At 41.9% G+C, this 22,191-nt stretch overlaps 1 protein-coding gene across 2 annotated transcripts in view; it reads left to right on the top strand.

Annotated features, from left to right (window-relative positions):
• The window catches only part of arfgef1 (ADP-ribosylation factor guanine nucleotide-exchange factor 1 (brefeldin A-inhibited)), a 78,757-nt gene that overhangs the window by 41,729 nt on the left and 14,837 nt on the right, over nucleotides 1-22,191 (top strand). For both annotated transcript variants that reach the window (XM_074693173.1, XM_074693172.1), the window contains 20 exons: nucleotides 518-902; nucleotides 1,451-1,576; nucleotides 3,716-3,963; nucleotides 4,393-4,526; nucleotides 8,950-9,184; nucleotides 13,932-14,031; nucleotides 14,189-14,328; nucleotides 14,415-14,523; nucleotides 16,811-17,012; nucleotides 17,099-17,210; nucleotides 17,963-18,168; nucleotides 18,278-18,362; nucleotides 18,467-18,632; nucleotides 19,674-19,825; nucleotides 19,909-20,037; nucleotides 20,138-20,296; nucleotides 20,674-20,818; nucleotides 20,920-21,010; nucleotides 21,447-21,487; nucleotides 21,639-21,808. In XM_074693173.1, coding sequence (XP_074549274.1) covers nucleotides 518-902; nucleotides 1,451-1,576; nucleotides 3,716-3,963; nucleotides 4,393-4,526; nucleotides 8,950-9,184; nucleotides 13,932-14,031; nucleotides 14,189-14,328; nucleotides 14,415-14,523; nucleotides 16,811-17,012; nucleotides 17,099-17,210; nucleotides 17,963-18,168; nucleotides 18,278-18,362; nucleotides 18,467-18,632; nucleotides 19,674-19,825; nucleotides 19,909-20,037; nucleotides 20,138-20,296; nucleotides 20,674-20,818; nucleotides 20,920-21,010; nucleotides 21,447-21,487; nucleotides 21,639-21,808 — 3,135 coding nt within the window. The remainder of the gene's footprint in view (nucleotides 1-517; nucleotides 903-1,450; nucleotides 1,577-3,715; nucleotides 3,964-4,392; nucleotides 4,527-8,949; nucleotides 9,185-13,931; nucleotides 14,032-14,188; nucleotides 14,329-14,414; nucleotides 14,524-16,810; nucleotides 17,013-17,098; nucleotides 17,211-17,962; nucleotides 18,169-18,277; nucleotides 18,363-18,466; nucleotides 18,633-19,673; nucleotides 19,826-19,908; nucleotides 20,038-20,137; nucleotides 20,297-20,673; nucleotides 20,819-20,919; nucleotides 21,011-21,446; nucleotides 21,488-21,638; nucleotides 21,809-22,191) is intronic.

Genomic DNA, 22,191 nt, shown 5'->3' with positions numbered 1-22,191 from the left:
AGAGGTGATGCATTTTCAGTACAAAGTGTTGTATTATGATTTTACTAAGTGTCATTGTTGTTACCACCCTTACCCTTTGTAAGAAAAATTTAAAAAATAATCTTTGTTTCATAAAAATATTTTAAAGTTACAAGGAGCCACTGCAAAGGAGTCAAAGAGCCGCATGAGGCTCCAGAGCCGCAGGTTGAAGACCCCTGCTCTAGATGTTAAAAGAATCCAGAAACTTCGATCTTAATGCTTTCTGCCAAGACATCTGGAAGTGTTTCAGTTCTGTTTTTGGTTCGTGAGCCCTCAGGGAGTTTAGACAGGTTGTTCAAACTTGTAATCACCGTTATGAGTTTGTTTACACAGCTCTGACCTATCTTTCTCTGTGTCTGCGTATGTGTGTGCTGCATGTGTTTGCTCTGTGGATGTGTGCTTTTCTTTGTCTGTCTGCGTGCTCTGTTTTTCTTTTCTTCTTTCTGTTTTGTTTGTGTGTGTGTGTGTGTGTGTGTGTGTATGTCCCACCCGCTTCCAGCTGCAGGAAGCGAAGCAGCTGGAGCGAGAGCGTCACCGGCAGCACTCCCCTGTCACCCAGCACACTGAGCCAGACTCCCCCCAGCTGCAGACTCACATCCACCCGGCAGCCAAGGGTCCGAGCCAAGAGGCCAACGGGCCGGTCACCCCTTCGACTCCCAGCATCAACATCCCATCCACCCCGTCCACTCCTTCGACACCTGCTCCTGAAGGCAGCAGCAGGTCTCTGACTGGGGAGCAGGAGGAGCAGGAAGAGCAGAGGGAGTCAGAGGAGCAGGGAGAGCAGGGGCCTGTTTTTGAGAGTCCAGATCCAGAGAACGGTTCAGATTTCTGTGTGGCAGAAAATGAACAGACAGAAGCAGATCAAGCGACTGCAGCAGCACAAAGTAAGACCACTGTAAAGGCAAAGTATCTTCTTTTCCATAGCTTTGTTTTTACCTTTGTACACAGGACACAAACAGTGCTGTTTTATTGTGAACTATTCCTTTATATGTCACTCCATCTCCATCTTATGGCCCAACGTTCCTCTTGATTAGGGCTGCTTGACGCTTCAAAAACAGCCAGACAATGTAGAAGTCGACATGTTTGCTGATAAAAACCACACAGAGTTGTATCGAACATGCTTATTATTCTCACAAAGCACTCCCTCTTGTCATTTTTTGCAATTCATTGAACAAAAAGAAAGCAGCCAGCCATTGTTTACTGGAGAAACACTTGATACCACATCCAGCTCAACAATGCCTCATACACTGCGAGCTGACGAAGAATATGAAAAGCAGGATTAAAAATAGTCCGCCAGTCGCCGTTTAAGTTTATGCATGCTGGCCCAGAAATCTCTCTTCTCAGCAGAACGGATGCCTTGAACCGCCCTCTGCACCTCTTAGTCAAGAAACGGGATGGGTGTGTTTTTTCTTAAACTGTGTGTGTTGTTCAGATGCAGCAGCCCAGCAGCATCCAGAGGCAGGCGAGGAGGAAGACGAGGAGACTCCCAACTATGAGGAGAAAGCTCAGGAGATTGTGCAGAGTATTCTGCAGGAGGTTGTCAACACGGTTGCAGGAGGTGAGATGTTTGCAGAGAAAAGCAAGTAGATGCATGTTTGGATTATTCATTTTGCAGAGCTAGAAGAGCATCGATGTTTTGAGCAATCAATGTTATAGTCACTTTTAGGTGAGTATATTTATTGCTGTGAATTAGAGGTCAATAAATTCAAGTAGCTCAGCCACAGCTACCTCTCTGCTCTTTGTTCAGAGCAGCTCTAGTGAGCCCTTTCCTTTGTGCTCTCTGTTTACCTGCTGTCTTTGACATTTCAGTGGAATATCAAACTCCACAAACAGCTTTTTGAGAAAGATGTGATGTCAAACAACCTTTATGGAAAAAATGTATTCACAAGATGAATGCAGCTCAGTTGTGAATAAACGTCATCTTTGATTTCTCTTCCATTTTGTTAGCTCTACTTAAACATATTGAGGGACACAAGAAGGATAGACTTACACTTCATTAAAATATTAACATATACACTCACTGGCCACTTAACTAGGTACGCCTTGCTAGTACTGGAAACATTCCTCAGAGTTTGGTCCATACAGACATGATAGCATCACACAGTTACTGCAGATTTGTCGGCTGAACATCCACGATGAGAATCTCCCGTTCCACCACATCCCAAAAGTGCTCTATTGAATTGAGATCTGGGGACTGTGGAGGCCATTTGAGTACAGCGAACTCATTTTCATGTTCAAGAAACCAGTCTGAGATGATTCCAGCTTTACAACATGGAGCGTTATCCTGCTGGAAGTAGCCATCAGAAGATGGGTACACTGTGCTCATAAAAGGATGGACATGGTCAGCAACAATACTCAGGAAGGCTGTGGACTTTAAACCATACTCAGTTGGTACTAAGGGGCCCAAAATGTGCCAAGAAAGTATCCCCCACACCATTACACCAGCAACAGCAGCCTGAAACGTTGATACAGGACAGGATGGATCCATGCTTTCATGTTGTTGATGCTAAAATCTGACTCTAACATCTGAATGTGGAGCAGAAATCCAGACTTATCAGACCAGGCAACATTTTCCAATCTTCTATTGTCCAGTTTTGGTGAGCCTGTGTGAACTGTAGCCTCAGTTTCCTGTTCCTAGCTGACAGGAGGGTCACCTGGTGTGGTCTTCTGCTGCTGTAGCCCATCTGCCTCAAGGTTGGACGTGTTGTGTGTTCAGAGATGCTCTTCTGCAGACCTCGGTTGTAACCAGTGGTTATTTGAGTTACTGTTGCCTTTCTATCAGCTCCAACCAGTCTGTCCATTCTCCTCTGACATCTGGCATCAACGAAGCATTTTGGCCCATAGAACTGCCGCTCACTGGATATTTTCTCTTTTTGGGACCATTCTCTGTAAACCCTAGAGATGGTTGTGGGTTAAAATCCCAGTAGATCAGCAGTTTCTGAAATACTCAGACCAGCCCGTCTGACATCAACAACCAAGCCGTGTTCAGAGTCACTTAAATCACCTTTCTTCCCCATTCTGATGCTCGGTTTGAGCTGCAGCAGATTGTCTTGACCATGTCTCTTAGAAATTTGCATTAACGAGCAGTTGTACAGGTGTGCCTGATATAGTGTCCGGTGAGTGTATACAAGTAATGGCAAAAAGGTGATTCGAGGTAATGCCTTTTTTCATAATAGAAACACTTGTCTGGGTAAAAAAGTGTCTTAAAGGAGCCTCTAAAAACAGCCCTGCACTGAGAAACCTGACTGTAGCTCCTGCAAAGCTCTGCCATAATTTTAGGTCAGGTCATGCTCTCTGAAGTCTCTGTAGTTGCTGACAAAAAGGAGGCACAGCCCTCTGTCTTTGTGTGCAGAACTTAACAGAACATCCAATTTTTTCTGACTTCAACAAAAAAAGGCTTTATCAAATGGTGCACACAAAGAATAGTGCTTGGACATCATTTTACAAAATTCTTTTGCCCTTGAGCTGAAAATTTTCAATCAGGCCTGTATGGCAGGAAGGAACATTTGCCAGAAATGCTCTTCAGCGTCATTTTTAAACCTGAGAGTGAGGTAGAAGCTGGACTGAGCTTTGTGTCAAGGTAAAGACATTCAAGTTCAAAACATGTAGAGTCCATGTAGAGGGTGTTTGAAGTTTTTGAAGTTTCGTTCCAGTGAGACTTAGAAACCACCTCCTGCCTCCTCTTTTGTCCACACAGGGCACTGCTTGGACCCCTCAAATCTTTGCTCTGACACCAAGGAGTCCAGCGGCGAGGGCGAACAAGCAGAGTCAGAGCCAGCTGAAGCTGTGACAGAGGGCACCCAGAGCTCCCTGGAGGACGAAAGCACTTTGGGTAGCGACAGCGAGCACATCCATGCCAATGGTATCCCCGGCACGCCTATTTCTGCCAGCTTCACCCCGTCGCTACCTGATGACCGACTGTCTGTCTCGTCCACTGACACTCAGGTAAGAGGCAGTAGTTACAGAAAACAGTGAAAGCATTAGATAGGTAGCAGACTAAATTATCAGCAAAAGTGACAGATTTTAAGCAAAACAGCTAGAGAGAAACAGCAGAAACCATTTTAATATTTTCATATTAATGTGTTATTTTTCAGAGTTCACATGTGTCAAAATGTTTCATTCTTCTTGTTGATGATGTAACATTTCAGCCCTGCCAAAAAGCTCTGCTGGCTGGGTGTCAGAGAAATAACCACTTTATTTAATCAAAAGGCAAAATAATAATTAAGCTTGTCAACACTCAGGCTGTGAGGACTACTTATCTCTAATCAAGGTTAAACAAATCTAACAGACTGCAAGACGTAGAATCTGGAGGATGCGAGTGAAAGGAGCTGCAGTTTCTAAACGCTAATTTCTTCTGTTTTTGTTTCTCTGTAGGAATCAGGAGCAGCGCCCGGGCAGCCGCCAGGTGCAAAATTTTCCCACATCCTCCAGAAAGATGCCTTCCTCGTCTTTCGCTCGCTGTGCAAGCTGTCGATGAAGCCGCTGTCAGACGGACCACCTGATCCCAAGTAAGAATTAACTGGATCTCTTGTGCAAACAGAAGACTGCTGTATTCACAGATTCGTCATTGTTTGTTGTGTTTTTTATACTTTGTGCACAAAAGGAAGAGAAACTGTTAAAGTTTGAGTTTGATAAAGTGAAGGTGAGAGTAGATCGTTTGTAAACTGTATTGGTTTTATGTCCTGATTATTGGTGCTGCTCCACTGTTGCCTCTTATCAAGTCTGACAGAAAATATATTGCTATTTATAGACTCTGCAGACAGATATAGAATCTGTTGGCGAGGGATTGGGTTTTAATTTGATAAGTGTTCTGGTTTCCTTTTCCTTTTCTATCAAAACCAGACGGGAAGCAATCTGCCATAATGACCTGCTCCCATCAGTTAGTCCAAAAATAATGTGTTTATCTCTATAAGCAGATACCTGATATAGAGCGCAGTTTGGCAATCTGTTCTCGGTCAAAAATTAAAAAATGAGCAACCAATTTACTTGATCCTGTGACTAAAACACTGATCAACTTTAAGATTTTAAGATTTCCTGCAATGTCGCAGAAAAGTCTTTTCAGCCTCTTTTCAACTAATGGCTGATAAAATGTTCTCACAACTCTCAAGAACAGACTTGAACCTTATTTTTCGGATGTTTTACTGCTCTGCATTAACATGTTACAATCTTAACATCTGATAAATGCAAATAAACTGCCAACTGATTCTGTGATTTGACTGAAATAACCAGTAAAATTATTATTCATTCAAAAGTGACTTTTTCTCTTTCAAGGGAGTAAATTATAAAAAATTATTTGGTCTTAAGTTTTTGCTTTTTAAAAATTGAAAACTAGAGATGTAGCTTTGCTCTTAAACCTGAAATTAAAAAAAAAAATTAAACACCAGATTAATGACAGTTAAATAATTTTGCTAATTCATGGGCTGATTTAAGAATTTGTCTATTTCACCTACATTTCTCCAGCTTCAGTTCTGTCACACAACAACACATGAAAACCCTTTTTCAAAGTGTATCTGTGATGATATGATTATGTGCTACTCAAACCACCCGACCCCTTCCTTCTTTTTTGCATCATTACTATTGTGTGTGTGTGTGTGTGTGTGTGTGTGTGTGTGTGTGTGTGTGTGTGTGTGTGTGTGTGTGTGTGTGTGTGTGTGTGTGTGTGTGTGTGTGTGTGTGTGTGTGTGTGTTGAGGACAAGAATAGTCATGAGTCATGCTTTATAATGAGGATAGCTCCACTGATAGCTCAGCTGTTGTGATAAATGGTGATGAAGGAGACAATGAGGCATCGCTCAGCATTCTCTGAATCACTTCCTGTTTTCATGAATCCCTTTTTAAGTTTCTTGTTTCAAAGCAGCAGAAAGAGGAAAATAATATCATCGAGCCTCGTTCAGTTTTTCTTCTGAATGCACTCCTGCTTTGTCAGATCTGATTGGCTGGATGTGGCTTTCCTGAGTCTGGATTCTGTGTAACTCGATTCATCCACAGTGTCTCTGTGTATATCTGACTGATATTTGTGTGTTTGCTTTTTGTTTATCTAATCTTTTTATTTCTTTTTTACATTTCCTGGAAAAAGTCTTGAGTGTGTTTGTTCCTCTGATGAAGGCCATGTCAATTAAGCACTGATGTGACAGGAACCTTTTAGCCCGCTAACAAGGCTGTTTCACTCAGTGCCACAAAACTACCTCACAAAAAAAGGCTACAAATTTTTTTTTTTTTTAACTAAATTTATAATCGGAAAGGACTTCTTGTGTTTGAGGTGAATTCCAGTGAACATGTTTTTCTTTAAGAGGGGGTGTTATGTTCCTGTTGTGAGAAATCTGGTAGAAGCTGTGGCACAACTTATTGAATTATTGTTATTGTTATGTCAATCTGTCCACTTACACTGGATCTGCTCCAATGCTGCAAGACTGGTTCTTCAGGTCGCAGGTAATACGCTGCCATCCTTTTATTTGCTGGAAAACAAAGCTGTGATGCATAAATTCAGCACAGGGAAGATCAAGCAGGACAGGAAGTTGTGACTGGAAACTACCTGAAAACACCCAATGACTTTCAAAATAAAACAAACCATGTCAAACTCAGTTCGTATTAAGCTTGACTATGACGATAAACCAACGTAATGAGTGGAGCCACAGGAGTTAACAGGTTTGAGGTGTGTACAGCCCAACATGAATGAAGAGAGGCTTATGATCGAGTGGAGAGGGCAGGAACTTCTCAGCCTCGCAACTTCAGCCGTCTGTCACTCATACGGCCTGCCAGACCGAACACACAGCCTGTGTGAGATGACAAACGCAGCCAACATGAAATGGAGCAGAGCTGTACTGCAGATGTAACTGGTAGAGATGCACCAAACTAATCGTCGGTATCAGTTATTGGTGTATCAGTTATTGGTGTATCAGTTATTGGTGTATCGGTCAGTGGCGGCTACTGGTCAGTCAAGGAGGGGAAGCTCATTTTTTCCGGCCTACATCATAAATTTGTTTATTTATTTAAACGTAAATTCTACCCTCCGTGTCAGCTTGTTAGCAGCTGGAGCGGCTACATGAGACTACGACAGGCTGTAAGTGTGAGTGACAGGGGGAGAAGCTCCGCAGCTGGAGCTGTTGCTGTTTACTGGTGAAAAGAGAGAGAATCTTTAAACACAATGCTCGTCGTTTTTAAGAAAGGTAAACTCGCTGGGGATCGATAAAGCCCCCGGATCAGTCCAGAACAACTCAAGATAAAAGTCAGATGATGCTCCAGTGGAGGGTTATACTAGATCGCTGACTGGCTCATTTCACTGTCAATCAAAAAGGGATTTGGCCTCAGATAGATCATCCAATCATCATGCTGAAGCCCAGCGTCCAGGCCAGCCCACTGCCTCATAGACCCCCAGAGACGCTGAGCGTCCAATGGACGGGACAAAGCCCAGTGTTTATCCAATGACCGTCCAGTTTCCACAGTGGAACAATCCACTCTATGCTTCTCCGCTGAAGTCAGAAGATGATCAGCGTCCGACTGTGTTGAAGCGCTGAGATGCTGCAGGGATGAATGAGAAGGAGGTTGAGCCAGTTACCTGTGATAGGTAGCTGATTCTGAACAAAAGATGAGGGAATTCTAGTGAATAAATGTTCACACAGCAGTACATATCACCACTTTTTTGGGGGACATTTTAGAGGAAGCTGAGCTTCCCTTGCAGTCTTAGAGCAATCGCCACTGGTATCGGTGCCCCTCAAGGCTCGATCAGTGTCGTTGGTAAGAGATCCATGGTGCGGATCCAGGCCAACAGCTCTTTGCCTTTTTGTTTTTTTTTTACCAGCACTCTGTGCTACTTGATGAAGAATTGTTTTGATGGTAAATATTTAAATAATTCTCTTCAGTTATTCATTAATTCTAAACTCTTTTTTTTGCCTTCTACCCAAAACATTTCCAGTCTTATCTCACAGTAGGACATGCAGATTATTATTTAACACTGGTATTGGATCTGTATCAGTATTGGTGGATACCAAAGCCGAGGTATTGGTGTCAGTATCAGAACCAGAAATGTTGGATCTGTGTTTCCCTAGTATCTGGTGTATTTGACGCGTAATGTAGTCTTATGTACAAATTTTTGATCATGATTTATACACTTTCTCATCTGCTTGTACATATTTGTTAATGGTCTCTCCTCTGCATTCTGTACACATATTTGTATAGAAAAGATTCACTTACAGGGTTCAAGTGCACTGTCTGGAAGAGGGTTTTGTTTTTGGAGAGAGAGAAAAAGCCCAGATTTTGGATACCCGCAGTAAAAGTAGGGACAGATTTTTGTTGTGCCACATAAATCCCACTTTGTCTACTCACCAGAGATGGAAGACACTGCAGAGAGGCAGCCAATCTCAGCATATAAAGTAGCTGAAAGTATGTTTTCTGAGCCCCTGTTTTTCAGTCCTGCTGCTGCAGAAAAGCAGTTCAGACAAGCGATGGGTCTACAGGCGGAGAGGCTTTGATTTAGTCACACAGGTATTTTCTTTGATGCCTGTTTAAAATCCAAACTCTCAGATGAGACAGAGACAGTATGATGTGATCTCAGTTTGCATTACACATCTGTTTCTCTGAGGTTTAACTTTATTGAAGGACAAATATTTTACCCATGAGTGCTGAGATTCTTCTGAAGCTTCTTTCTTTAAATCACAGTGTATTGTTTCTGAAATGTAAATTATGATCAGATTGGACAAGGTGTTCAGAGTCTGGAGCAGATGGTGAGTTGTGTAAAGCAAAAGCCAGAGTTACTCTCAAATAGTTAGTCTGCAGAATACAGAGTATGTGCGAAGATGTAGAAGTTGACCTTCACACAAAAATAAAAATTGTGCTTAGCGACACTTTCCCAGAGTCCTTTTTTCTTCCAAAGATGTGTAAAATCATCTCTTTAACAATAAAACACCTCCTTTCTTCTCTTCTCCTCCCTGCATCAGGTCCCACGAGCTGCGATCAAAGGTCTTGTCCCTCCAGCTGCTCCTGTCCATCCTGCAGAATGCTGGTCCGATCTTCAAGACTAATGAGATGTTCATCAACGCCATAAAGCAGTACCTGTGCGTGGCTCTGTCCAAGAACGGTGTCTCCTCTGTGCCCGAGGTCTTCGAGCTCTCGCTCTCCATTTTCCTCACTCTGCTTTCCCACTTCAAGACACACCTCAAGATGCAAATCGAGGTAACGAATTCCCTTTGGGTCTCGTGCTTATCAAGGAGATTTAAGGTTTTATTGTCAGCATCACTGCCTTAAGAATGAAGATTCATCTACTGAGGAAAACAATAATTTCTCTGCTGGCACTCTTAATCTTTCTTGATGCAGCGGATAAGACATCTGAATATTTCAGAGTATTTCAAGCTGAAGCATTACTCTCCAAGAAGTGTTTGAAATTTCTTACCCACTACAGACGCTGCTTCACAACCAGACATCTTTACTGAAACGTTCCTAGACAGATTCAGTGAAAGCCATCCATACTACCAAAGAAAACCACACAAATCTTCTTTATGTTATGTTCTGTGGTCTGTGTTTTCTTATTTCACAGCTCTTGTTTTGATTCATACGGAGGGAAAACCTGATGAAACAGTTGGCTTAGCACACTAGCTTTATTTTTACATCCACCCACCACTTCTTGATGGAAAGCCACGGTTTCACACCTTCTTCAGCAGCTGACAGTCTGGGGATCACCAGAAAACCTGCAGATATTAAGTGAAAGAGGGTACCAAAATATGAATTGCGATACATGACGAGTAAAAAAAAAAAAAGTTAAGTCCTGTGTCTAATCATGGACTCCTTTCACAACAAGTTTTAGCTTCAGATTCTCCTTTTTTAGGACGCTGCTGCTGCTCCCACAGTAATTGTGGTACAATTAGGGTCCAAAATTAGTCTGTTAATTTATTTTTATCAAAGGCTGCTTCACCATAGATGAGGTGAGCTTGCATCTCCCTGCTTTTGTTGCTGCTGTGATGGAAAAATAATGACTTCATTGTATCACAAAACAGCAGAGCTCAATTTTAAAGTGTGCAAGTCGCCACAGATGTGTGGGTGAAACTAAAGTGAAGAGGTAACTTCACAAATGTGTGTCAACTGGCCAAGGTACACTCAGCACTGTGGAAGACTTAGATCCAAGAGATCTTTAGGTTGACTTGTTCCCATAATGCCGTATCGTCATGGAGACATATATGTATACAAGAGCCGAATGAAACAGAGGAGGCAAACTGGAACTCTGATCCATCAACTCGGTATTACTAAACGTCGATGAGAGTTTATGAGAGTAACTGTGCGTGACATTGATGTACTAATCAGACATTTGGCATGTACATTCCTGCATATTTCTATGTGTATCAGTACATTAAAAAAGTTACGGCTGAAATACACCAGTTGCGTCTCCATCACGGCACCGGATCAGATAGGTTTTCTTTCAAGTCAATCAGTCAACTTATACTGGAACCGCTCTGTTGCGGTCCGGCTGCAAGGCTGGTCCAGCAGGTCGCAGGTTATACACAGCCATCCTATTTTTGCCAGACGTGAAGCTGTGACACATAAATCCAATCCCAGTGACTTTCAAAATAAAACAAACCATGTCAAAATCAGTTCGTATTTAGCTTGACTACAGCGATAAACTGACATAATGAGTGGAACCAGACCAGGTGCCAACTGGTTTAAGGTTTTACGGCCCAACTTGAATGAAGAAAGACTTATTAATGGAAAAGGAAGTGCAGGGAACTTCTCGGTCTCATAACTCCCGTCTGTCAGTGATGCAGTTTGCCTGAACATGCAGCCAGTGTGAGTTGACAGATGCCATCAACACTCAACAGAGTGGAGCCAGACTTCAGACGTATCTGTTGTATTTGAGTATACTTTGGTTTGTAGTGTAGCAGTGCAACATTTGTCCAAATGATAATTCACACAGTGAAGATCATAAATTAGATTTTATTGTATGAATTTGATTAGGACACAGATAATCAGAGGTGTCAACTAAGTAAAAATACTTTGTTACTTTACTTAGGTAACAATTTTGGGTATCAAAACTTTAAGTAAATATTTTTTAGCTGACTTTTTACTTGTACTCCTTACATTTTCAGGCAAATATCTGTACTTTCTACTCCACACATTTTTAAAATAGCCTGCTCCTGTTCCGTTACAGCAGACCTGGGCAAACTACGGCCTGCGAGCCACATCTGGTCCTTCGTACGCCCCTGTCCGGCCCTTGTGAGGCCAATCATAAACATAAAAATTGTGCGAGTGTATATGTCTTAATACTTCATCTATCACAGGCACTGTACAAGACATTGTGGATTGAATTCTCCCTCTCTTTCACTGGCTCAGTCTCCTCCACCTGAACTCTCTCCTGTTCTGAAGAGAGAGTGCCGTTGCGTACATGCGCAGCGGGTATGCACAGCACACACCGAAGACAGACAGAATTTCACAAAGACACGCGTTTCACTATTTTAGAGTCAGCCTTCTCACTATAAGATTCACGCTGCTCTAAACTGTCCTTATTGGAGAGGATGCTATGTTAGAGCAGAGCTATGTTAGTTTAACTCACGACATTTTATGTTAACACCAAAAAAAAAGAACAGCTAAGGCTCTGATAAACTCCTCATCAACAGGTACAGCACAGTTATCTGTCTCCGTCTCTGAGGTCTCCCGCAGCGTCTTGGATCAAACCAACTAAGAGAGCGAGGGGGTGGATGATTTTTGAGTTTTGGATATATATGCCCAAGTACGGGACTTTGAAAAATATTAGAGTTCACGGGAGCATTCTTCAAGTTGGGGGACAGTCAGGAGAAATCACAAGACAGGAGAACAGCTGGAGAAAGGGTTAAAAAATGGGAGACTCCCTCCATATTCAGGAGTGTTGGCAGCCTGCCAGCACCCTCGATTGGTAAAAGTGAGTTAATGTATGACACAGATTGACAAAGACATTTTCTCTATCATTTTAGGATTCAATAACTGTTTTTGTTTTATTATTTGACCTATGCACCACAATTTCACATAGTGCTTTATTCTTCCGGTTATCAGTACCAGCTGCTCAAAATATTTAATTTAGAGCATTTTACAATGGAAGAAAGTTGGTGGCCCTCTGACACAATTCAGGTTTCTCATGTGGCCCCTGGTAAAAATGTATTGCCCACCCCTGTGTTACAGCTTGTCATCGTTCAACATGACACACTTAAAAAAAAAAAAAAAAGTGAAAACTTATCCTAAAATCGCATCATCTGGAAAGAGTCAGTTTGATTGTGGATGGATGAGATTTATAAACGTTGTACCATTCCAACACCATATTGGTTGGTAGGCGTTCCATCACACCTGCACATGACACAAATCACGCTGCGCTTCAGCAAGGACATAACAGACATAAATAGCATAGTATGAAGATGTCTGTGGCAGAGACTCAGGACGGAGGATGAACTCTATGAACTATTGGCTCCTGTAGCACAGCCTAAGCTTTTGACCTTAATGGCATTTTTCCCCCTTTAAGTTACTTTACTTTGATACTGTTAGTAGTTTTGAAACCAGTACTTTTACACTTCTACTTAAAGGGGACATATCATGCTGATCCCTGATTTAATACTTACATATAATATAATAAATTTGAAAACAAGACCTTACACCCCCTGAATTTTCAAAAAATGAGATATTGTATTTTTTCTGATATCCTAGAACGAGATTTGATGCCTCTGAAAATAGGTCATTGACATTTTGCTTCGAGATTTCAACCTTCATGATGACACGAGGATCCTTTCTTTTTATTGGAGTAATCTGATAAAGCAGCTCCTCTTCTGTGATGTCAGTTAGTCACACAACCGCCACCGAGGGATACACCCACCAAGAGCCGAGTATAAATGTGTAAACTGTACATGTTACAGTACCGATCTGACTCACCACACTGAAGCGTCCTGAGATGATCTGTGTCGAGGTGGATTTTCTTCCTCCTGAGCTGCAGAACCGTCAATACAAAAGGACGTATCCTACACTCTGCCATTTTATTAGTGCTATCAATGCCTTACGGTAAAGTTTTGGCAAACAGCAAACTCGCTCGGTCTGCTCCATTCAATATGGCGATTTTGTAAATACTGCCATGCTGCAAAAACCGCCCCCTGGCTCTACCCCCTCCGCCCCTCTGATAGAACTGACCAATCAGAGCGCAAAGGGCTGCGATACTGGAGGTCATTCTCGAAACGGAGCGTTTCAACCAGATCTTCAGAATGGCCTAAAATGAGGATATTGAGAACGCTATTGTGGGGCAATGAAGGAACTAAATGACTTGTACTGAGGGCAGAAATGCTTTACAGGCATCCTAGTCTGGCATAGTGAAAAGGAGAAACAAGCATGATATGTCCCCTGTAAGTAAAAAGCTTGAGTTAATACTTCAACTTCTACAAGTCTTTTTGAACCCTAGCATCTATACTTCTGCTTGAGTAATGAATGTGAATACTTTGACACCTCTGCACATACTGGCTCATAAATGAATCTCTGCTGATTTGGACTATGAAACATTTTTGAAATGTAAAATAATGGGTTCTTAAACCTGTGTTTTTGAAATTTAACTAATCTAGATTAACTCTAATTTTCTGTTAATCATGATTTTAGCTCTGCTCTTTCTCTGTCAAAAAACAGCTCATTCAGTTTATTCTAACAGCAGCAGCGTGATACCTCCCCTCTGTGCTGGAGGCTGCTGAAAGAAATGATGGAGGTGACTTTTGGTTTCTCTCACAGCACTGCAACATTCCTCCACCTCAGTTCATGTGAGGGTTGCGCTTTTACCCCCTTTCTTCCACTGATATTTCACTCCTCTGTTAGAGATGGTGATAAGATGCCAATGCGGGACCCCCTGCTGCGCCTGCTTGAGGGAAAATGTTAATTTTTGGTGTGTTTTGCTGAAAATTCAACCAGATAACATTGTTTTGTCTCATTCTGTGTGCAGGTGTTCTTCAAGGAGATCTTCCTTTACATACTTGAGACATCCACAAGTTCTTATGACCACAAGTGGATGGTGATACAAACCCTCACCAGAATATGTGCAGGTTAGGCTTCTGTTCATCTTGCTTTATTGATTGATGTTGCTCTTTTAAAAGTGGCAGTAATTGAGGATTACTGCTCATAAAAAGATGTATTTTGGGACAGTGTTTCACTTGCTTGATATTTTCTCACTGACAATCTCAACATGTGTGTTTCTCTCAGATGCCCAGAGCGTGGTGGACATCTACGTGAACTATGATTGTGACTTGAATGCTGCTAACATTTTCGAGCGCTTGGTCAATGACCTCTCCAAAATTGCACAGGGTCGTGGAGGCCATGAGCTTGGCACAACACCCCTACAGGTAAAGCCTTGATAACAGGTTCTAACTCATCCTGTATGTTCCCTTTATCATTTTGGATATTTTTACAACATTTTTTTATTCTCCAGGAGCTGACCCTGAGAAAGAAAGGCCTTGAATGTCTGGTTTCCATCCTTAAATGTATGGTAGAATGGAGTAAAGACCAGTATGTCAACCCCAACTCCCAGACCAGCCTTGGTAAGACACTGATGGAAACTAGTAGTGGTTTTCAATATGGATGGTACAGATTACAGTGGTTACAGTCAAAAAAGTTGGCAGCCAGGAAAAACAAAGTCCTGGATGTTGATCCAGGACTTTGTTTTTCCTCTGTGGGGATTTAAAGTCTTCACTATAACCAGACCTCCCCCTGATCAGACCTGTTTTGGCAGCAGTTTATCATTCGGGTTAAACGGGGTTAAAGATAAAGCTCAAGCTCACATCCGTCAGCTCCGTTGGCTGCGATCAGTCGTGGGATTGACGGTTGGCATTCATCAGGTACGGCTCAAAGAGCCGAGCATCCATCAGCCTGGCTCCAGCCGGAGGAGGCAGTGAGATAATGCCCACAGGGTCAGGCTAAAACAGGAGGTTTATAAAGCAGAGCGATACCTGGAGCCAAACTGTGATGAAAGGAACATTTACAACATACAGAGTTCATCCTGCGTGTGTGTGTGTGTGTGTGTGTGTGTGTGTGTGTGTGTGTGTGTGTGTGTGTGTGTGTGTGTGTGTGTGTGTGTGTGTGTGTGTGTGTGTGTGTGTGTGTGTGTGTGTGTGTGTGTGTGTGTGACTGAACCCTGGCTCCTTGGCACACTGGAGGATTTCAGTTGATTTCCAAAGGAGGAGTTTGCACCAGGAAACTCTTGTAACTGGAGAGGTAAGCCTGTGGAAATGTCCATGGGCTAGCCCGAGGCTGAGCTGTCAGGCCTAACCAGCTCAGTCGGATGTGCTCACTCACAAGGGTGTTATCTTTCCAAAACTGGAAAAAAAACTCATCAGTCTTCTAGTTGAGCTCTGAGATCAGAATTTGAATGTTACACTGCAAAAAACTGAAATCTTATCAAGTGTTTTTGTCTTTTTTTTTAAGTAAAAATTGTCTTATTATACTCGATATGAGCCACTTTCAACTTATCAATCCAGAAAAATGTCTTGTTTCAAGTTATCAGAGTACAAAAATGAGGTTTGAATCACTTGTAACCAGTAAAAAAATCTGCCAATGGAACAAGAAAAAATTGCTTGAAAATTTCCTTGAGACTAGAATAATGTCTTAATACAAGTAACTTTTCTCTTGTTCCATTGGCAGATTTTTTTACTGGTTACGAGCAATTCAGACCTAATTTTTGTCCTTAAATAACTTTAAACAAGACATTTTTCTGGATTGGTCATGTGAATTTGGCTCATATTGAGTTTAAAAAGGAATTTTCTACTGAAAATAAGACAAAAACACTTGATAAGATTTCAGTTTTTGCAGTGTAGATTGGTGCTGTGGAGGATTCAATCAAACAGTATCTGTTTGTTGCGGTGCTATAAGCTTTAATGCAAACGTATAATCTTGTAAATGACATGTATCTTCCTGACTCTTTTTTTCTCCCTCCTTTTTTGACTTCAAAGCAAGAGCAGGTAAAAATTAGAAAAAGGGTGTTGCTGTGATTTAGATATAGAAGATTTGGTGATAGTCTTGCATTAAATACCCTCTGTTTGATGTCAAATTTGCTGTTATTCAACCCACTAATAGTAACCTTGACTAGGTTAAACTAATCCTAGGAACAGATGGGGGTATAACTCCTGCCTGGTATTTTTATGAAGAAGTTAAAAAGTCTCTAACCAGCTTGTACCTTTGGTTTATTTCCCCTCCTTCCTCTGTATCCTCCCTTTTCATGTCTCTACTCTTTAAGTCTAACAAACAGAAGCTCAGCTCATGTTTCTGTGACACAGTCCTGAATGTTTTAACAAGTTTCCGATATGTGATCAGACGCTCGGCCGAGCTGAGCTCCACTTGGCAGGCTGTACAAACCACCCTCCTTGTTCTTTAAGTTTTGGCTGCGTCTCCTCTGACAGCCTGGAGTGTTTTTAGACAACCCACCTTTTATAAAACCGTCCCTTTGTACTCTGCCTTGCTCTGTGTTAAAACGTGTGTTATCTGGAGTTTTTGTAGGCTCTTGTTTTTTGTGCATGTGAGTAACGCGTTAGTTTGCATCCCCTCCCTGTTAACAACAATCATTAAAGAGCCTTCAGGGTCGTTTTGTTCTCCAAGCAGCTTCCTCTTTCAATTACTCAACCCTCTCTCCTGCATCACAAGATTTAAGTTTGCTCTCTGTTCAAGTCTCCAGGCCGAGTTTGTGCCAGCGACACACTTTCAATTAAAAACTCTCACCTTTGTGATGGTTTCAGGCGGTCGCTTCTTGCAGCACAAATAGAGCTACTTGTTATTTCCACTCACCTCTCATCCCTCCTGGGTTGTCTCATCTTGTATTCCTTTTCTCCTCGTCAGGTCAAGAGAAGCCGTCGGAGCAGGAGAGCACAGAGACCAAGGCCCCGGAGACCATCAACCGCTATGGGAGCATTAACTCTCTGGACTCCACAGCCTCTTCTGGTATTGGCAGCTACAGCACGCAGATGTCTGGCACCGACAACCCAGAGCAGTTTGAGGTCCTTAAACAGCAGAAAGAGATCATCGAGCAAGGCATTGACCTGTACGTCCCCTTGCGCACACTCTTCTTTTCTTATTGATAAGTCGATCCTACATAGGCCACAATGTGTTTTTATCTCTGATTCACAGTTTCAACAAAAAACCAAAGAGAGGAATCCAGTACCTTCAAGAGCAAGGCATGCTGGGTACAACTCCAGAAGACCTTGCGCAGTTTTTGCACCAGGAAGAGAGGCTTGATTCGGTAAGAAATGACTCTTTCATCACCCAGTTCTCTAACAATTAACTTCAGGATTATATCTCTGCGTTAGCCTCAGAGTTCTCTGGAGAGATCATTACATCATTACAGACAGACACAAGGCAATGCCAGCCACTTTATTTGTTGTGTTTTTTGAGTGTTTTTCAAGAAGTGAAGCAGCAAGAAGCTAAAAGAAAACAAATCTTGGCAAACATTAAAACAAATTCTGTGTTTTCTGCTATGGTATCAGCTCCTTAGATCAAACAATGATCTTATTCTAGTCCAGTGACATTAAACAGAAACTCTGGCCCTCTTACCCTGAGCCCTACAAGCAGCGTAAATGTTAACTCTAATGAGCAGCACGCTCTGCCTTGATTGGACGGCCTCCAGGGTGTCCGTGCGTGGCAGTAATCAGTGTTAAAGAGAGCTTTTACAACAGGTTATTAAAAACAAGGGCCCTCAGATGCAGTGGCATTAAAGCAGAGTCAGAAAAATGAAAGTCAACGTGTATTTATCTAATCCAAGCTTTAACAGGGGCTCTGAGAAAATTCTCGTGGTTCATGTAAGTGGTGAAAGAGACAGAAAAGCAAACTGCTCTTTACACTGTTTGAATCTATTTGACCTCTTTTTCCAAGCCACTTTAAGAAAGCAGTTATTAAGAGGAAGCCTGTACTTTTGGTTCTTTCAGCAGTATCAGAAACTTTCTTGTTTAATTGTGTAAGTCACAATTTGGAATAATCCCACCTCTGCTTTCTTAGACTCAAGTGGGAGAATTCCTCGGGGATAACGACCGCTTCAATAAAGAGGTGATGTACGCCTACGTGGATCAAATGGACTTTCAGGGCAAAGACTTTGTTTCTGCACTACGCATGTTCCTGGAGGGCTTCAGGCTCCCCGGAGAGGCCCAGAAGATCGACCGGCTCATGGAGAAATTTGCTGCAAGATATCTTGAATGCAATCAGGGGTGAGTTTACATCCCTCACTGGGAGATTTACACCGAGCTTAATTTGAGTTTGTGTGACCAACCTACAGTCTGCTGTGTCATTTACATGCCTGCTGTTTTTCTCTTTCAGACAAACCCTCTTTGCTAGCGCTGACACTGCGTACGTCCTTGCCTACTCAATCATCATGTTGACAACAGACCTTCACAGTCCACAGGTAAGCAACGCACCCCAGCGAGGCAGCCCCTCTTTCAGGGATCACAGCTGTCATTTTCTCAGACCAGCAGCCTCTGACCCATATCCTTGTTGTTGTCTGCTTAGGTGAAGAATAAGATGACAAAAGAGCAATACATCAAGATGAATCGCGGCATAAACGACAGCAAAGACCTACCTGAGGAATACCTCTCAGCCATCTATGATGAGATAGCGGGGAAGAAGATTGCAATGAAGGAGACGAAAGAGCTCACCATGAAATCCAACAAGCAGAGTGAGTCTCAAAGATATGAAAGATACAAAGCTGGCAGTTTGGGAAGTATCACCAGATGTGACAAGCAGAATTTAGAGTCATCTGTCTAAGGCATGGCTTGTAAATAGTACTTGACAAGGGGTCAAGACAGTTGTTACATGGCTGATCAGGAGACTTCAATGTTTTGCAAATGAATAGACATTTGATATTATATTGATTTCAAGCATAAAAGTAGCTTACGATAAAAGTAGCTAAAGTTTATAACTAAAGAAACTTTTATCTCATATAATTTGATTTCTTTACATTATTGTAAAAAAAATAATAGGAGGTTTGAGGACTTATTTCTGGACGGACGTAACGGGGGATTCGAAGATCAGACTTTCAGGATGCTTGGCCTACATGGGTTTACTACTTACAAGATATCTATTTAAAACACTTATACTAAATAACGTGTTTTTACACCATGGGATATTAAAGTTAAGGAAAAATCAGATTTTGCAAATGGGGATTGATGGATCAAATCTGATTAGAATTTTTTTTTTTTTTTTTCAATATGGAATATGATTAAATTCAAATATTACTGATTTACTATACTTTAATTAAATTGATATTTGAAATATAAAATCAACATGCTCACAAAATACCTGTTGAATTAAAAAATCTGTTTGGGTATCTGCCCCTGTAATCTTTTTTTTCAGGGGTGATGGGATGAAATTTAGCGGTATAAAAACACCCATGAAGGGAAACGTGTGAAGAACATGTGGGTAAACAGACGTGATCATGCAAAGTGTGTTTGGGGACAAATACAGCATCTTGTTTCCATTCATTTATTTTTGTTTTATATTTCCCTTGTTGGTGTTAGAAAAGGGTTAATCACAATATACTGAGGATTTTATTTAATCTCATAAACTTAAAAAAGAGCAAAAATAATAAAATAACACTGGACCCAGCACTGAGCCTTGAGGTACGCCTTAAAAATTGACTGAATCGATAGCACTCAAATGCATGTTCCCTTAAAGATGTAGTGTGTTTGCTCAGGCTGTGCTTTTTATGCTCCATCAGGTGTGGCCAGCGAGAAGCAGAGACGTCTGTTGTACAACGTGGAAATGGAGCAGATGGCAAAGACCGCCAAAGCTCTGATGGAGGCTGTCAGCCACGTGCAGGCTCCCTTCACCAGTGCCACACATCTGGAGCACGTCAGGCCCATGTTCAAGGTAAATGGAGCAGACACACTCCCAAGCTGTACAGTTTCACATACACACACATTGCACACTTCATCCTTGTGTTTGTCCCTCAGCTGGCGTGGACGCCCTTCCTGGCTGCTTTCAGCGTGGGGCTTCAGGACTGTGATGACACTGAGGTGGCCTCGCTGTGTCTGGAGGGAATCCGCTGTGCTATCAGGATAGCATGCATCTTTTGCATTCAGGTACTTCAGCCTGTACTCTGTACTAGTAAATGTTTTTCTTTTTCTTTCTATCATTGCACACTTTTCTGACTTTTTTCTTGTCTTTTTACTTCTGTAACAGCTGGAGAGAGATGCGTATGTGCAGGCCCTGGCAAGGTTCACCCTGCTGACCGCTAGCTCCGGCATCTCAGAAATGAAGCAAAAGAACATTGACACCATCAAGACCCTTATTACAGTCGCCCACACTGATGGCAACTACCTGGGCAACTCTTGGCATGAGGTTTGTGTTACATCAGCTCAGCTCATCCTTCTTCTTCATATACTCCTTTAATCAGCCATAATCTGCTTGATATCTGATGAGGGAATGTTTCTTTAATGTTTCTTTGAAAGCAGATTAATATAAAATTTAGACATTATGCGGTCGGGAGCATTTTTTTTTAGTTTTGATTACTTTAGAGGATCCATATAAACTCACCTATCAGCCTAATGTAGCTGTAATATCCGTTACAATCCTGGCCTGTCTTCCTTTTTGTATTGACATTTTTCCTCCCATTGCACCCGCCTCCCATCCAGCAGTCTGACCCAGTTTCTTATAATGTCTTTATTTGTTTCTTACTCTAACCATAGCATTGTCTTGTGTCTTTCCTCTCCTCTCAGATTATGAAGTGCATCAGTCAGTTGGAGCTGGCTCAGCTGATCGGTACGGGGGTGAAGGCACGCTACATCTCAGGGACGGTGCGGGGCAAAGAGGGCTTCGTCACAAGTACAAAGGAGCAGAGCAATGACGAGTACCTGGGACTAGGTCAGCATGACGTCTTTACTACAGTAGATCAGCCTGTGAACAGTTCTGCACATCATAATTAATATCTTTTACTTTACATATCTCACTTGTGTGTTTAACAGTTGGAGGGACAGTGGACAGAAAGCAGATTGCCAGCATTCAGGAGTCCATCGGGGAGACCAGCTCTCAGAGCGTGGTGGTGGCTGTGGACAGGTACTGTAGTCATTTTAGTGAGGCATCTTGGAACAACATTTGTTAAGAATTGATCTACAAATGAAGATAAAGCTTGGAATAATTAGTTTTTAATCACTTCATCCCTTAGGTTTCTTTTTCAGTGCTTCTTTTTCTTCCACTTTCTTGTTTTGATTTAGGTTTATTTTCTCACCCTTAAGTTTCCGTACATAAAATGTGACTGATTTAACTTTTTAGTGTCATATTATGCTTTTATATTAAACTAAAGCGGCATACAGTTTGTTGGTGAGAGCAGGAAGACGAGGAAATGACATTAACATTTTGTACACAAAGAACTGAAAAAAAAATACCTTAGGAAAGAAAATGAGATAAATACTAAGTTTGGTTGAACTTTTTAACGACTGAAACTCATGTATCGTCTCGCCCTCTTTGAACCGTTATGTATTTTCTGCTGCAGGATATTCACCGGCTCCACCAGACTGGATGGTAATGCAATAGGTGAGTCAAGCTTACTGTGTTTTTCCTTTTTTTTTGCTCCAAGGACAAGTACATTCAAGCTATTTCGGATTACTATGACTCACTTAGCCTGGACAAAGCAATCTTTCTTCGCTTATTGCAAACATCTTGTCTGTTTCTTTTTTTTATTCAGTTGATTTCGTGCGCTGGCTGTGTGCTGTGTCCATGGATGAGCTGGCCTCGCCCACACACCCACGTATGTTCAGCCTGCAGAAAATAGTGGAGATCTCCTACTACAACATGGGCCGTATCAGGCTGCAGTGGTCCAGGATCTGGGAGGTTATTGGAGACCATTTCAACAAGGTGGGTGAGGACTCCAGGGATGGAGTGTCTTAAAAATGAAATTTGTTATAAGGTTGTGAAACAGTCAAGTCCTGCTGTTAAAAAAAAAAATGAGACAATTTTGTTTTTTGTTTATATCGTTGATGGTTTAAATTGCTTTGAATCCTCAGTTCAGAGGAAGCTACAAGCAGCAAAATGATGTTAATTCCTTGCCAAGCTTCTGGTTCACTGAAGGCCAATAACACTCACTTAAAAAAGCAAAATATAGTTGCTCGAAAGCTTTTTACCACTTTGGTTTCCAAGGAGAAAGGTCTCATGCAGGCTTTTACCGAGTAGCTGCACAGTGAAAAAAGAAGTGTGTAAAGTGAAATCCTGAAAGAAATGTCTATCACGCAGAACGCAGA

Source organism: Halichoeres trimaculatus, unplaced genomic scaffold (assembly GCF_033239565.1).
Source record: "Halichoeres trimaculatus isolate MK-OKI-2021-1 unplaced genomic scaffold, fHalTri1.1 fHalTri1_scaffold_18, whole genome shotgun sequence".
Taxonomy (NCBI): domain Eukaryota; kingdom Metazoa; phylum Chordata; class Actinopteri; order Labriformes; family Labridae; genus Halichoeres; species Halichoeres trimaculatus.
Note: the sequence above shows the minus strand (reverse complement) of the source record. Positions and strands in the feature narration are given on the sequence as shown.